General features: G+C 40.7%; 1 protein-coding gene across 1 annotated transcript in view; it reads right to left on the bottom strand.

Moving 5' to 3' along the window:
• Positions 1 to 9,407: 9,407 nt before the first annotated feature.
• The window catches only part of ADGB (androglobin), an 89,176-nt gene continuing 82,518 nt past the window's right edge, over positions 9,408 to 16,065 (bottom strand). The window contains exons 31-34 of the mRNA XM_069010431.1: positions 15,286 to 15,394; positions 12,620 to 12,707; positions 11,303 to 11,486; positions 9,408 to 9,684 (exon numbers count right to left, since the gene is read on the bottom strand). Coding sequence (XP_068866532.1) covers positions 9,520 to 9,684; positions 11,303 to 11,486; positions 12,620 to 12,707; positions 15,286 to 15,394 — 546 coding nt within the window. The 3' untranslated portion in view covers positions 9,408 to 9,519. The remainder of the gene's footprint in view (positions 9,685 to 11,302; positions 11,487 to 12,619; positions 12,708 to 15,285; positions 15,395 to 16,065) is intronic.

Below are 16,065 nucleotides of genomic sequence, written 5' to 3' on the forward strand. Positions count from 1 at the left end.
TGTTACTCTGCAGACCCAGTGCCTCCCAATTATTATTTTTTACGTTATTTATAGCGCTACTCAAAACTGAGTACACATTTTGCCATGGGGGAAATAAAAGACTAAAAAGACAGCTATCTTTGCCTTCAGCCTCTCGGAAATTAGCCCAGGTCAGCGAGAATTCAACATTTCTCTTCTACAGCCGCGAATTAGCTGAGAGACCGTGTTTGGTCCTAGGGCACAGCTTGGCGCAGGAGCCCCCCCCGGCTGCCCTGGGCGTGTCCCGCTGGCGGCGGGATGTGCGAGCGGGGCTGGAAGCGGCCCCTGAGGGCAGGGGCGGCCCAGCAGCAGCGCCGCGATCCCGGTGGGATGTGCGGGCAGGGCTGGAAGCGGCCCCTGAGGGCAGGAACGGCCCAGCAGCAGCGCCGCGATCCCGGCGGGATGTGCGGGCAGGGCTGGAAGCGGCCCCTGAGGGCAGGAACGGCCCAGCAGCAGCGCCGCGATCCCGGCGGGATGTGCGGGCAGGGCTGGAAGCGGCCCCTGAGGGCAGGAACGGCCCAGCAGCAGCGCCGCGATCCCGGCGGGATGTGCGGGCAGGGCTGGAAGCGGCCCCTGAGGGCAGGAACGGCCCAGCAGCAGCGCCGCGATCCCGGCCGGAGCAAGCACGGACGCAGCGCCCCCTGGTGGGCCCGGCCGGGAGGGAATGGCGGCGCCGGGACATCAGACAGAAAATCCCAAGTCCTTTTGTAGGATAAACATCCTCTTAATTACCTTATTCGCCGTGTGTATTACCTGTTCGCACTGACACGATTCACATCGCGTTTTAAAAATTCCCCCAGGCAACAATCATCATTATGAATTTTTAAAGGTGACTAAATGACTCAGCCTCCTGATTTAAATGGCCAGAATTAGGCGTCCCCTCTATACTATCTGCACTATCTTTGATTAAATAAATAAATAAATAAGTCAGATAATTAAAGAAGACTGTGGCACAACGTTTCTGTAGGTTTCTATTTAAAGTAATTTCCATATTATTCCCCATACAGCCACATTGCTAGCAGGGTGACAGTATGAAAGCAGCAATGAGAACAGTGGAACCTGTAAAAAAGGATGGAACAAGGAGACTGCATCATGTTGCATCTGAAAGAAACGTACTTAAGTGGACTGCCAAGAGTGCTATCTCACAATGTTCTGCCCTGTGCATCCCGCTGGTGAACTCCTGGCCTCTAGCAAAACTCCAGCTGAATGTCACTGAGCAGGGACTATATCTGATAAAATGTTTCACACTTGGCTTGCAATCGTTCTGCACTGCACACCAGCTTTGTTGTACCAGTGCTGGCTGTGTGCTAAATTATAGCAATGATATACTCAGCACACATGTGCTGATAGATAGCTAGGGGACAATAATAGACCTCCAGATCATGCTAAGTTTAGTGAGAAGACTGAAAAGAGAATGATACTTCATCTGGACTTGTTTGTCTCTGCATCCAATTTGTAAATGGTGTGACAGGGATCTACAATCTTCTCATCTTAGCCATGTTACCAGATTTTTTGTTGTTGTTTTGTGGTAAACAAATCCGAGTCTTTAGGAGAAAGCAGATATGGACATAGACAGACAAACACACTAAACAGAACTTAAATATCTCAGCCTATGCATATGGTATTTCAAAGCATCAATTATCAAAACAGTTTCCATCTGCTACATCACAGCTGCAATGTGTTAAGCCAGTAATATATATAGGAGAAAAAAAGAAACCACTTGAAAAACCTAAGTTACCAATGAAGTTTTTGAAACTCATAACACTGAATAGTTCAGGTGAAAGCAATTTAAGCAAGTCTGAGAAATGTGCTTTTAGGAAACTCACCTTTTGCACTGGAGCAATAGAAAATAATTCCCTTGCTTTTCCTAATGCTTTTGATGAAATGCTGTGAAAATCATTCTATCAAGAGAAGGGACAAGGTATGAGGAAGTTTCTCATTCCTGCATTAGCTGAACCTCACATTCTCTCATGCCACATTTTTGTAGTGTAAGAGAGAAGAGTACAAGCATAGCTTTAGGCACTTGTGACTAGTTTTTAGTCCCTTATCTTTCTCCAGTTCCCAAGAGTAAAATTTTTATGGAGTATGTAAAATCCTGTGATATAAAGCCTTTCATTCTTTTGTCTACCCTGGTGGACTAGGGGTGGAGTAGTTTTAGTCTTTCCTGAATTTCTGGATCTGTGATTCTAGCCTCTGCCAACGACTGTCTCCAGAGCCAAGTCAAGGTTTCTCTGTAGTAAAAAAATAAATAATAAACCCCCATAATCATTGTGGCCTTAAAGCTGAAGGAGTGGAGTATAGAAAAGGAAGGACAATTTTTTTTCACTGTCCCTTTGTGCCCCTTTAGGCACTTTCTGCTTTCTGTATGTCTGAAGCAGTTCTGGTTGCTTTTAGCTGTGCCACCACTGAGTGCTTGGACTGCCTCTGTACCTGTCTGCAGCTGACATCTACTGGTTTTTGCCATGAGTAGAATGTCCAGACATTGGATGGAAATCAAATCTAGCGCACTACAGGCTGCAAAACAGTAATCTCCTTTTAGCAAGACACTTCATTTATATGACTTATTAGCATGTCAAACCTTACAGAACTCCATGAACATGCAGCTGCTGTATCCCTCCTTCTCTGTTCCAGCTTTGCAATGAGCTGGCTTATACATGGAGTCAGGATCTCTCTTGCCCTATGCTTGGTCTTGTGAGCATGGGTCTGGTGAGAACGGGTTCCCCATGGTGTCTGGGAAAGATATCTGTGACATATATCCCAGATATATGTGTCTGTGGACACACACCCATGGAATCCAGCTTTCTCAGGCATAGAGAAGCCTGGGTATTGTTTTCCATGGATTGTGCTGCACTCACTGAGCTACCATGTGCAAGGCAAACACCTCCCATGTACCCATGGAAGATTGAGCATGTTGGTACTTGCCCTTAGGGAGAAAGCCCGGTTGTTGGGCAGGGAAGCTCAGGTTTCGGAGAGGACTGTGCATTCAGATGTGACCTGAAGTGACATATCCTGGCTAGACTTGGGCCTGTACATTATCACATTCTCAGAATAGCCTGCCAGCCCCTGAACCACTGACCCTAAGCACATTCTTGTTGCCACAAAGATCAAAAGTCCTGAGTCCTATCTAACTGTGTCCCCCCATCCCCCCTCCCCCCCAAATATTTTCTCTTATTGTGGCTAGTGACATCTTCACTGCACCTTCCTTTTGTGCTGTCGTCTCACTTCATACAATGCAAATAGTTTCCTCTCCTTCCCTGGCTTTCTACTTTTCTACTGTCTTTGTACTCCTCTGAGATGAAGGACAACATCTTGTTTTTCTGCAAACAAGAATATTTAAATCATTGGAATATTACCTGGACTCTGAATCCTTTAGGACTAATTCAAGAAATGAATAAGAAGAAAAGGGCTCACAGAGTGAGACTTCTTCATTCTGTAAACTGCCATGTGATTATGCAAAGCTGTTCTCTTATGTTTTCTGCCAGACAAAATATGTAGACACTTTTCTTGCCTTTTGGAGGGGAAATGCTGTGCATGTGCATAAATGCTGTCTCTTCCTTGAATTGAGACCTTACAGAGTGGGTAAATTGCACATTGCCGGGGTGAGCAGACTGGCAGCTCAGAACCCAGCCTAGTTTCACAGCACATTGCTTGTCTCAGTAGTGAGGCAGTACGGAACAGGCTTGCTTTGCTTTTTGATCTGTAACTCATTGTGTAAATGCCAGCCAAATTAAAGCAAAGCAGATGGGACAAGTAATATGAAGATTAATGAAGCTACTTGCATTAAAAAGTAACTGTAGATACATATTTTAATGGAAAAGATCCTTTCTAATTCAGAATAGCTGGTCAAAAGGAAAGGATCAAGCAGTGAAAACTGCTAAAGCTTAGCAGAACATGCCTACAAAGAATTATTACAAGTGAATAACTCTTTATGGACTTAATCCCCATTAAATTGAATTATCAGGTTAAAGACTTATTTCTTTCTCAGCTACCTGCACCTCACTGTGAATCTACCATTTTTCCTAAAATGTAGAAGTAAAGAAATCAAACTGATAAATTCTTTAGGGTTTATTCACAATGAAATCTAACGTGTTCTCATTCTCCTGTGATTTTTGCAGTTTCCACCCAAACTTTTACAAATTTCTACTGAATAGTGGCATTTTTCCTTTGTATAACTGGCTACACTTCAATTGAAAGAGAAATGAGTATTAGGAAAGAGTACAGTAAACAAATTCTTTTAGTTTTACTACTATAAAAAAGCAACTCAACTTCAATGATATACTAAAAGATGCCCTATGCTCTAATAAAATTCTAAATCAATGTTCAAAATTCCAGCCAATCACCAAGTATAATTGTAAAACATTTCTAGTACTGCCCTAAACTCTGAGCTCACTAGATGTTTCAAACTGCATAGCTGGTTCACAGGAGGAAAACCAGGCTTGTCTCTCACATGCCACTGTGCTGCTTTTTGAAATTGCTTCTTCTTGATGTTTAGATACTAACAGACCCTTCAACAGTGTTTTAAGTGAAGAGAGTGGAATCAGTTTTGTATTTGATTCATGAGTTGGAGGTACTTAAAGATGTGGGGGAATCGCACAAAAATAAAAAGAAATCTTACCATTATAATGGAGACCATCTCTAAGAAGCACACAGTTTTCTGCTAGACACAGATCAGGATTTTTGAACTGCTGAGGTACCCAATTCCCTTTTATCTATGTAAAGAAATGGCTTCTGCCAGACTCTTCTTCAGGAGTCAGACTTGGAATTTCAGGGGAGAAGTATGCAACTCGTCAAGTCACAAGACAGCTAAACTGCAACCTTTAGAGATCATCATAGATACACGTGCTGTTTTTCACACACGGAGTCCTTCCATGAACAAAAATGAGGGGCTGTGTAAGTGACAAACTGTGCCAGCTTTCTCAGATACGATTTTCTGTAAGAAATGTTAGAAGGCAACAGTTCAACCCCTGCTCCCACTTCCCTAAACTCTCTTCTGTGGTGTGATGCCACAAGATACCTGGTATAGTATGCTTTGATGCAGCCATTTTGCTATTGTGCCTCCAAAATGAGTGTCATCTTGAAAGATCAGGCAATCGTGTCTTGATTCAGAAAAGTTTGCCCTATCTGTTCTGTTCTGTAAAGGGCTTGACTCCATGTGTGAGTCCTTTTCTTAAGTTCTTCACTGAGCAAGAATGCACGTAATTTCAAGCTTGTCTTTATGCTCCTACTGAATATGGCCCTGTATGGCCAAGCTAAGTATAAGCAGGACTCATGACTATCCGAATCCCAGAGCTTTTATTACAGTAAATTTTATAAAATTATGATGCTTAAAAGCTTTGTGTTGGTTTAACACGGCCTGGTTTTAGTGAGAGGGAGAAGCTGCTCGAAGCTTCTCCTATGTCCGGCACAGAGCCAGTTGCTGAAGGCTCTGACAATGGGCAAGTTACTAGCCCAATTAGAGAAGTTGGTAACGCCTCTGCGATGACGTATTTAAGAAAGGAAAAAAACACTGGAAGCTCTCTTTTTCTTCTCCTGAGGGGTGGTGAGGTGGCCATTGGGGGGCCCATCCCAGCGGGGGCCGCTGGGGGCCCATCCAGAGGGCAGCCGGGGTCGTGCTGCCGGGGTGGGGGGCCATCCTGGCACTGGGAGCAGCCATGCAGCCGGGACCATGCGGCTGGGACCAGCGCCGGGAATGCCCATGCGGCTGGGGCGGCGTGGCTGCTGCCATCTCAGCATGGCTCACAATGAACTTCACTTGCTTAGCTGCTTTTAACCACCTGTGCTGCAGACAAAAGGGGAGGGGCGGCAGCAACGTTTCCTTTTCAGTGCCCCGCATGAGGAGAGGCGCTGAGTGGAGCCGGCGGCCAGCTCAGCCCATGTGGTGTTGGCAGGGACCATGTGGCCAGCGAGGAAAACGTGGCGAACAATTCCCCTACATGGAACACAGACGAGCTCAACCTTTTCAGCGCAGTGAAGCTCTGTAAGAGCTTTTTGATTGATAGAACTTGGGACTAAATGAAACCTATGGACACCAATTCTCTCCCGAGTCAGAGACAAGGGAAAAGTGGGGACATGTGAGGAGAACCAACATGGCGATACTGAAGTCAGTGAAAAGGAGAGAGAGGAAGTGCTCCAAACGTCAGAGCTGAGATTCTTCTGCAAGCCATGGTGAGGACCATAATACAACAAACTCTTTCCCTGTGATTCATGAGGTGCATGGGGGGGATGCAGAGATCCACGCACAGTCCGTGAGGAATAGTGCTCACACTGGAGCGCGTGAATGCTCAAAAGCTGTAATCCAGTGAGGGACTCGGACAGAGAGAAAAGACTCTTGCTTCCAGAGATAGAAAAAGAGAACCCTTGCTTCCAAACTAGGACAGCTAAAAGACTAAACCCCATGAACTAAAATGACTCACAAGTTTTGGGAGGACTGCACCGTTCATGGGAGGGACTCACGTTACACCAGGTCGGGTGGGCTGCTGTTTGTGAAAGTTAAAACCACACTGGAAAAGTTCACAGAGAACTATCTCCCGTGGGAAGGATCCCACAGCACAGCAGAAGAAAGAAACTTTTTTTCCTTAAGTGTACTGAAGAAAGATTTTTAAGAAGTGAAAGACTAAACAAAACCCCATGTTTTGTCTCCTTGCGTGGTCGGTGAAAAGAGGGAGGGACTGGGAAAGAAAGGTGTTCTAAAGGTTTATTTTAGTTCTCATACCCTTTTTACTTTTAATTCTGTTAATAATAAATTTTATTTATACTGTTCAAGTTTTGACCCTGTTTTGGCCATAAAATATTTTCCCTAATCCTTATCTCAAGTCATGAAGTTTTCGTTTTAATTTCCCCTCCTCTGCTTAGCTATAGCAGAGGAAAATGAGTGAGCAGTTTTTCGTGAGTACCTGGCGCTTAGCCAGAGTCAAAACCATGACAGCTGTATTAGTCCTAGAGGGCAAAAGAATAAACATGTTTTACCCATGTGAACACATAATTTGACTATTGAGCAACCTGACTGCAAACTGGAGGCAACAATCAATTAAAACACAACATACAGTTTTTCTTGTTTTTCTTACAGTAAAGTGCTAAACACAATGGCTTTTTAATTTACTGCAAATGGCTGTTTAGAAATAGTTTTGTTTTAGTTTTTGTACATCTTTCCCCACTAACTTAGCCTGTAATATAGTGCAACATGTGAAAAGCTGTTCTGCTGGTGTAAAACTGATGCATATGAAATGTCATCAGTCATCTGTTTCTGGTCCAATGTATGTAAATTCTTTAGCACAATGCAAACAAGGCATTTTCTCTTCCACGCTCCATTATGAGGTAAGTGAATATTTTGTTCTTCTAGAACATGCACAGGGATTTAGTAAAACTCTTACTGTGCTTCTCTTAAAACATTACACACCCCAAAGTACATGCAATTAAACAGTGTGACAGTAATTCACACCCTCATCATACCTGCATTGTTGAAATCATAAAAGAGCCAATAGAGACATTCACAAACCATACAGCAGATTTTGATGATGCCACGTTACCTTTCAAAATGAGAAAATTATGAAAATTAGAATTATGTTTAACATCAGAGCAAGATTTGATAATGTAGATCAGAGTACACTGTGCCTGAGTTTGTCAGTTGACAGCTGATTACACATGAGGACGGGTTGTGATCATGAAAGTTATTAGCTGAATTTTTTACATTTAGATGTTTATAATGCTGGCTTTTGGAACTGGATTGATTTTCACAACAGAATGTCGTTATAACGCTTGCAGTGACATGAAGAACAGAACTTCAACTTGATCTTCCTCTACAGAAGCTCATTAAGAGATTCACATAAGAAGACAACCAACACGTGCTATTGCCATGGAAACAAGATAGAATATTATGAAGCAGTATATCCCATATTCCAAAACAGAGAGGACAGAGAGCAATTATAGCAAAAGACTGACAGGCTTTTTATTTGCAGCCTGTATGGGTCAAAGCAAAACTTAGCTACTGATCTTAGTAATAAAATTCACCAGTGCAGTTTTAGGACTCTGGTTTCAATTCTTCCTTTTCAAAGACAAAAACTCAACCTAGTTAGTTTAGTTCGTGATGTATGGGAGGAAGGAGGCCGAATGGAGACACACAGCAAGTGTGTAGGTGTGATGATGAACAAAGCACAGACATCATAGAACTGACAGAAGACTGAGTCAAGTTCAAGCCAAATAGTGAGGTATGGATAAAACAGAGGTGAGCAAAACCAGCTGAAGCTGAACATCTGGTCATTAAGATGCAGAGGAAAGGCTAGTTTCAAAGGCAATGGTAGCCTGTCCAGTGGCCAGAATGAAAAGCACAAAACTTCTTGTGATTTGCATCAAATGCATGAGTCTCATGGTTTCTTACCGTAACTAGATAATGAAATGCTTTTGGACATCCTGGACACATTGCATGTATACAATACGTACTTAGTCTAACTTCCCAAGCTTCTGCTTGCAACTGCATACATGGAAAATATTTTAAGCCATTTAAAACAGCTCTGTCCATTCTAGAGATTTCTCACAATTGTAAGAGTTTTGATCATTTTCTCTGTGTACAGAGTGATAGCTTGTGAGTGGTTTCTTGGGAAAGAAAGGTGGATAGGCAAACAGCTTGTGATGATAGTTTTTTTGTGTTTGATGACAAAATGACAAATACAGGAATTCTAAGATAATGGAAACAAGAGCTTAGAGGAAACATTTCACCCTTTGTGTAAAAAGCCTGTGACTGCCACCTCATTCACACACTGGTTTACTTTTAAGAAATGATTTTAAATTCCAGATGAGAGTCTACTGTAATTAGTCACTTTGAGCAAAGCCAGCATGGGCAAAATATAGCTTAGGAAGGATAGAGGAGTATTTAACAAGCCTTGGAAGGTTGTGTCATGAGTTTGTCACTACAGAGAATTACTGAGATTCCAAAACACATAAGAGAATGATGGAAGGGAAAAATATTACATTACACAGAGAGCTTGTGAGTGCCTACTCAGTCAGGCTTTGGTAAGCCTCCCAATGCCAGCATATGAAAAGTGTGGTTTGCCGCTATTTAATTATGATAAACTCCATAAATTGTCGTTCACTGAAGGAGCCAGGTCAAATGACTTTCAAAACTGACTGGTTACATTTACTGTTTCAACTCTGATTCATTCTTGACTGGTTCTGTTTTGATTGGGAAAAAAAGACAAAAGACACGGTGATTTTGGGAGAAGAGTCTAAATGGAATATGAATTTTATTGCAAAAGTTATTTCAGTGAAACATAAAAATTTTAATAGTAGCGAGCAGCTTTGTGAGAAGCAAAATACCAAACACTGCTAAAAAGAATACTAGATCAATTTTTTGACTAGCAACAGGCAAAGAGAGAAAATGTGATATAGTTGCCAAAAATACTTGAAAATAATAAACATTCTTTCTCATCTTTGCATATGAACTTTCTTTCCCAAACTGTTAAATACAATTCACTAGTGATAGCAACTACGCTTGTTTTCCCTAAGCCTTTACCGTTTTTTCTTTCTGTCTGCGATTCTCTTCTTTTGCTCTGCTTGCAGGGCTGCTTCCTGAGCTGCCAGTTCTTCTTGTTTTCTGCGCTCAGCCTCCAGCAGCTGATTTCTGTATGCTTCCCGAATGCTGTAAACTCTGCCTCGTGTTTCATCTAAGGATGCCTGGCCAAAAACAAACAGCAATACTGCCATGCTCAGCACATCAATCTTGATTTCAGCACAAGGAACTGTATCCTTGCTCTTCTGTTTCCCTTTGCGACTCTGTAAGTACAGGGAGAGTATCTCTCCTTTTCTTTTTACAGGGATGTTTATTGATTTCTCAAAGGAAGCAGCTATATGTCAATCTTTCCACCATGAAGAAGAGAAAGTTCAGAAAAATCCTTTTTAAACTGCTGGAATAATAAGCTAGTTGTATGAAAGGAGAATAGGGCAACAGAGTGGTTACCCATCTGGATCTAGTCCCTTTTCAGTTACTGCTTTGCTTTTCTGTCTTAAACAAGTCTATTAAAAACTAGGTGTCAGAAATGCTGAAATGGCTTAGGAGTTCCAGCCTTTTAAGAGGCTAAAGGAGCCTAAATCACAATGACCTTCAATGAGACCTAGGGCAAGTGGGGCTTTGACACCTCTGAATACTTTCCCTTTTCTATTTCCATGCTGAAAAATGGGGATACCTGGAAATGTCTATATAGTTCTTTGTGGTCTACAGATGAAAGAACTGCAAAAGTGCTTATCAGTACAGTGTGCATATTCACAAGTAACTCTCATTTTAAATTCATACTGTGAAACACTTTTAAAGGAAATACTTTCCAGAAAGAGTAGAGGATCTACTCCTGTGAAAAATTTGCCCTTCTAATATATATGTTAGGCATCCAAAATCATAGTAACATCTGAAAACCTGGCTTAATAGGATCAGCCTGCTGGAGGGAGAACTGTGGCTCCTTGCTGACCAGTACTTGAGTAACATAAATCAGGTTGTCTGGGAACTAGTTAAGGAGATGTTTTCAAGTAAGATTTCTGTAAATAGGTTGATTTGGTGTAAAATTGCTTTTACTGTCTCTTACCCAGTTTTAAGAGCTCTGAATAGTCACCAGCTGATTGATAGTGGTTATTGTATCACCACTGTAACACATCATTTTGTTCCTGTTGATGCTCAACAGTTAAGCCAATTTGGTAAAAATATTTGTACCAATTTCACGTGCAATGCATTGGCTGAGTTAATCCTCACAATGGATCTTACCCTAATGCTACCACATTTATTACTTATAGACATGGTTTTCTGAAGATTAGTAATCTAAATTCTTTGTTTGCTGGCATCATGCATATTCCAAGAAAACTGGGTTCTCTAACTTTTCTCTGAGACACATTAAGAGCAACTTATCCCCTTGTATAATTTTTATTCCTTTTCAAAAAGCTCTATTCAATTCTATAACCAAAAAATAGCCAAACTGGAGATGCTTTACCTAATAAGCATCTGGTCATGTATGTCACATATCAGTTTATTCTGACTTATAACCATCCTTTTATGCTGATAAAATAGTGTTTTTGCACAGAGGGTATCAAGAAAGTACTAAGAATATCATACTAAGGATGTCATGCAGTAATATTTTTTTACTTTAGAACTTTTAGTTTTAACCTTTGCCCAAGTGAAATTTCAAGCTTGTTCACTGCTTCTAATTACTAGTACTGAATACAAAACTCTTGATAATGGTTGATCAGGATATTCAGACTAGTGGCAGACATCACGGTAGTAATTAACTGGAAAGTAATCCTGAAAACATACCTGCAGGTTCTCATACATTTCAAGTATATTTTGCTTCAATAAAAATCTTTCATTTTCTTCTTTTTGTCTTTGTTCCAACACCAGCTTGCGGAGTTGCCTAAAATGGTTAATTTTTTCTTCTTTACGCATCTGTTGCTGTTGAATGATAGATTCATTTCTCAGGACAGATTCAGACATTGTTTTTCTGAAGGAAATACAAAACAGGTATTTGTCTCAAATGCAGTTTTGGTTGTTGTCTATTTTGCTTAACATCTATATGCAGGTATTTGGGTTATATTTGGCAACATCACTATCATATGGTTAGATATGGTTAAGGAGTCACTTTTCTTCTGTTTATATATAACACCAATAAGAAAATACATTCCTGAGGCCATATATTTGAGTGTCTATTTTAAATCTATTTGTAAAATCATGCTCATCTTTGAGCATATGAAAAACTCCTACATGTGACACTTACTTTTAATTTGCAAGAAATATATTTTTAGAAGTTTTTTATATTATAATTATGCATTGAGACAAAATCAATTTCTTTTTTTTTTTTCCTTTTGGCATAATGGCAGGTAAGTGGATAATATACTTTGAAATTTTGTCCAAAATGACTAGTGCAAAAGTCAAGGAGTTAGAGACAAATGAAACGCTTACAAGATTCAAACTTCTGGAAGGTATTTTGCCATATTTTCTACTGGTTTAATTCTATTCACTTCAATATAATACCTATTTCCCTTTCAATTTAAAATGAAATTTGAGCATTTTTTTCAGCATTTTTTAAAGTCTTTTGAAGATCAATGAAATACAAAAATGCCACATTGAATACAAATGGACTTAAGCATGAAGTGGGTTCTAGCAGCAGCACAGCAAGTAAGGAGTGCATGTGAATTAGCTTGATAAATTCATGTCAACATTTGTAATAAAGAATAAAGTTCTTTTGAATAATAAATATAATTAATATAATTATTTCAGATATTAACTATTATTAACTGAACTGTGTTTGTTAAATATGTTATCTTAAATCAGCATAACATCCTGAAAAATTTCTTATGATCCTGAGATTGGCTCAGCTGTTTGGAGTGTGGTGCTGATACCACCAAGATTGTGGGTTCAATCCCTGTATGGGCCATTCACTTAAGAGCAGGACTTGATGATCCTCATGGGGCCCTTCCAATTCAGAATATCCTGTGATCTGGAAATACATGCTCCTTTCAAGATGAACACTGAAATAAACATATTTGCCTGAATGCTCATTGTCTTCAAACGTACTCATTACATACAGTGCAGTGATTCAACTCCTTCGACATTTATTATGTTAGAGCAGTTTACCTCATGTAAGGACTAAGGTCTATAAGCTCCCATTTCTTTTGCTGTGTTTTTAATCTTGAGTCAATAGCTGTTTGTGGTGCTTTCTCTCCTGTGGTAAGAAAATATAAAATAGAACAGATTAAACTGGTTATTTGGTTATGCTAGGGGGCTCCACCTAAATTCTTACATAAATTTTTCTTCCTTTGGCTCAGCAAAATTATTAAATGAGAATATGGGCTGAAGAGGATATAATATTTCTGCCCTTTTACTTCCAACATGTAGGATAGAATCAAAGATGCTGCAAAACCCCCACATATACTACAATGAAACTAATATATATATTTTAGCTAAATCCCCTCTACTCAAGAAAGTTTGTAAATCTAAGCAAGAACATTGAATTTGCAGTGCCTGAAAGATATAAAAACAACTTCTGGGAATCATATTCTTTTATTTAAAAAAATCAATAACAAGCTGGTTGTTCAGTCCTGGCTGTAATTTTAAAAAATTATATTCCCTTTTGGGGAAAATATTTAGTTTAAGAAACACCAGTTTAAAGAAAAACCATGACATAGTAAAACTGGTATTCTGAAATCTTAGACTTTTTTTTAACCACATGGATAATAACCATGCTATGTTTTATTGTAGCATTCTTGCAATACAATGACACATCTGATATTAAGCTTGGCACCAGGCTGAGCTGCTTTGTCATTATTTTAATGCTTCCTTCTTTCAATTCGTCTCCATGTGCTTGTGAAATACCTGTGAAATTTGATGAGATTTAATGATGACTGCAGTAGCTTTCTTTTATAAAAACTCTTTTATTACCTTACCTATAGCAGTAACCAGTTGAAATGTTTTAAAAATATTACTGGACTTTTCTCATGAAAAAATAGGAAGAGGTTTCTGAACATTAAAAAAATTACTGTCTATATATTTACTGTCTATACACGGACAAATATACCAGCCTTCTCTGCTGGTCTCAAAGGGTGACTTGGATCTTTGGAAGTGCCTTAGATACTGCCCATCAGAACAGAATTCTCCAGAAAACAAAAATCCTCCTTAAGATACTGCATATTACAGAGATGTTCAATCCCATCATTGCCTATTGCTGTACTCTGTGGAATAGTGCTGCAGTACCGGCCGGGCTAGCGCGTTGTCCTGGTACCGAGCAACCTTGTGCCTGCCCCGAGCGGGGACAGATGGAGCCCGACTGCGGCGTGCGGGAGAACGGGCGAATGCCCAGCTCAGGTTCGCCTGGCACCCCGATGGGCAGCGCGCGCGAAGGAGGGAGGATAAAGCAGAGGGACTCTCCTTCGTGGGAAGGGGCTTTATTCCAGGGTAGAATAAGCCACATGCCTGGTGGGATGGTTTTGTACCCGACAAGCAGGCGTGGAAAACACACAGTAACAATGACACTTCAGCCAGGGGGTGTTACAGAGGTGGGGAGAAGGGATTACAGTCAATGAAGAAAGGGGGAGGCAGGGAGGAGTAACAGAGACCAATCTGCTGCCAAAGAACCTAGATCACTCTGGAAAGGCGGCGAGATATGAGAAAAACGGGGAAGGGAGACTTGCAGGTAAAGGGTAAGGCACGGATCACAGCCCTTGGGGTGCTCAAGGCTTTTGGGGCTGGCCCTGGGGTTGGTCATGGTTCACTGCAACAGAATAGAACCACAACAACTTCAAGTCATTGGGGTGTCACTCTTTACTTCATAAGGCTTTATATTAGACTCTAAATGCTTAGTTTAGAACAAAGCTCTAGGTGGAAAACCATTAATTTTGAAGTCCTTTAGCCAGTAACTTAGAGGAAATAATATTGTTTTGAGTAACCAATATTATGCTTAAGGCAGTAGGTGAGGATTAATTCTACTTCAAGTTCGGAACCTTTCCTGTGAAGTGTACTTACCAGGATGGAAAAACACTAACCTATAGTTAACTACGGGTCACGGGTTCTAGTTCCATGAACATGAGTCATGACCAGATATTGTCACAATCAGACTGGGCAGTATTCTGTCCTTTTTATGATGGCCTGATCTCAGCATATTCACAAAAGAAAAAAAACAACAAACAGCTTGAAGTCTTGCACCCAGTTCAACTTTTCATCAGAGTACAAAAATCGGCAGGGAATACATATGAAGAACCCATAGAAGTTGTAATCACTAAATAAAATTAGGCAGCACTCATGGAAGCTTCCAGGAAGCTGATGCTACTCAGAATGCACTATTTGACACCTCGCTTCTAGATCACTCTCCATGAACTATTTCCATGAACATGAACATTAAGAGAATGCACTTTAGCTGTATTAGTCTCTTACTGACATGCTATTTTAGCTGCTAAACACTTTTTTAGCATTTCTACACTAATGAACTCTGGTACTTGGAATTGAAGGAGAAGGTATTTTCCGCTGAACTTCCAAAAATTTCAGATTAATTCAGGATTAGAATTCTGCTACAAAAGGACTACCTGAAGTTTGCTTAAGGGTAACTTGGCAGCCTCCAAGAGCTGTGAGGCTGTGTGTCTGTAAATAGAGCAATGAAACAATTAAAATAAAGAGGGGATAGAGAGCAAGCTTGCCATTGCACATTTGGACACCTTTATTGGAGCTGATCTATTCATCTACTACCAGTATTTAATGCAGAAGTCTTTTCTAAGGAGTGGAACATGCTGAACAGAAAGTTATACCCTTACCTGTTTCTCCTGAGCTAGGTGTTAAGTCGGCAGTCTCAGCCCCAGCTAGGGGTTCCTCTGAGTCTCTCACAGCATACTTATTAATAAAACGCACACGTTCCTGAAAAGCCTAGAGATCAAAGTTTTATAGTCCAGATAAGAAAAATTTTACTGCATATTTTAAATCTCAAAGAATTTTCAAAAGTAGGATTCTATAAGTCTTCAATAAGACCTAACACCAGGGTGCATTGTGCAAGTCTGCCTGGTGCTGGAATGAGAAAAGATGCCAGGATCCCACTGAATCAGTCCTAAGATACTGCACACTTATACTAAAGATCACTGTCCAATGAAATAGTGGGAAATCACTAATCTCTGGGCAGTTTAAAATAGTATTGGGATTAAAAATAAAACAAAAGCTGTATAGCTGATGTATGGCTACTGCACCTCCTTAGGGAACTATCACTTTATCCTAGGAGCTCCTATAGCCTGATGGTTTAGACTTCCTCCTGAAAAATGAGACCTTTGGGTGCAAACCCTTTCAGACTCAATTACCTTTGATGCCAGAACCAGACATCAGCACTTCTGTTTTTTCAGAAGGCAACTTTGACTGACTTGGCATTCTCTTAAGGGCTGACGTTGTCAGAATGGATAGAGAAGCCCTTTGGCTTTTGGTCATCCCAGAGTCAGGCACTCAATTTCCAGAGTCAGAGGGTCTGTGACTCTGGAATGGGCAGACATTGGGCCAGGGTTGTCAAGAAGAAAGGAAAGGGGAAGCTACTTAATCTGGATAGCACACCCCCA

Source organism: Aphelocoma coerulescens, chromosome 3 (genome assembly GCF_041296385.1).
Source record: "Aphelocoma coerulescens isolate FSJ_1873_10779 chromosome 3, UR_Acoe_1.0, whole genome shotgun sequence".
Taxonomy (NCBI): Eukaryota; Metazoa; Chordata; class Aves; order Passeriformes; family Corvidae; genus Aphelocoma; species Aphelocoma coerulescens.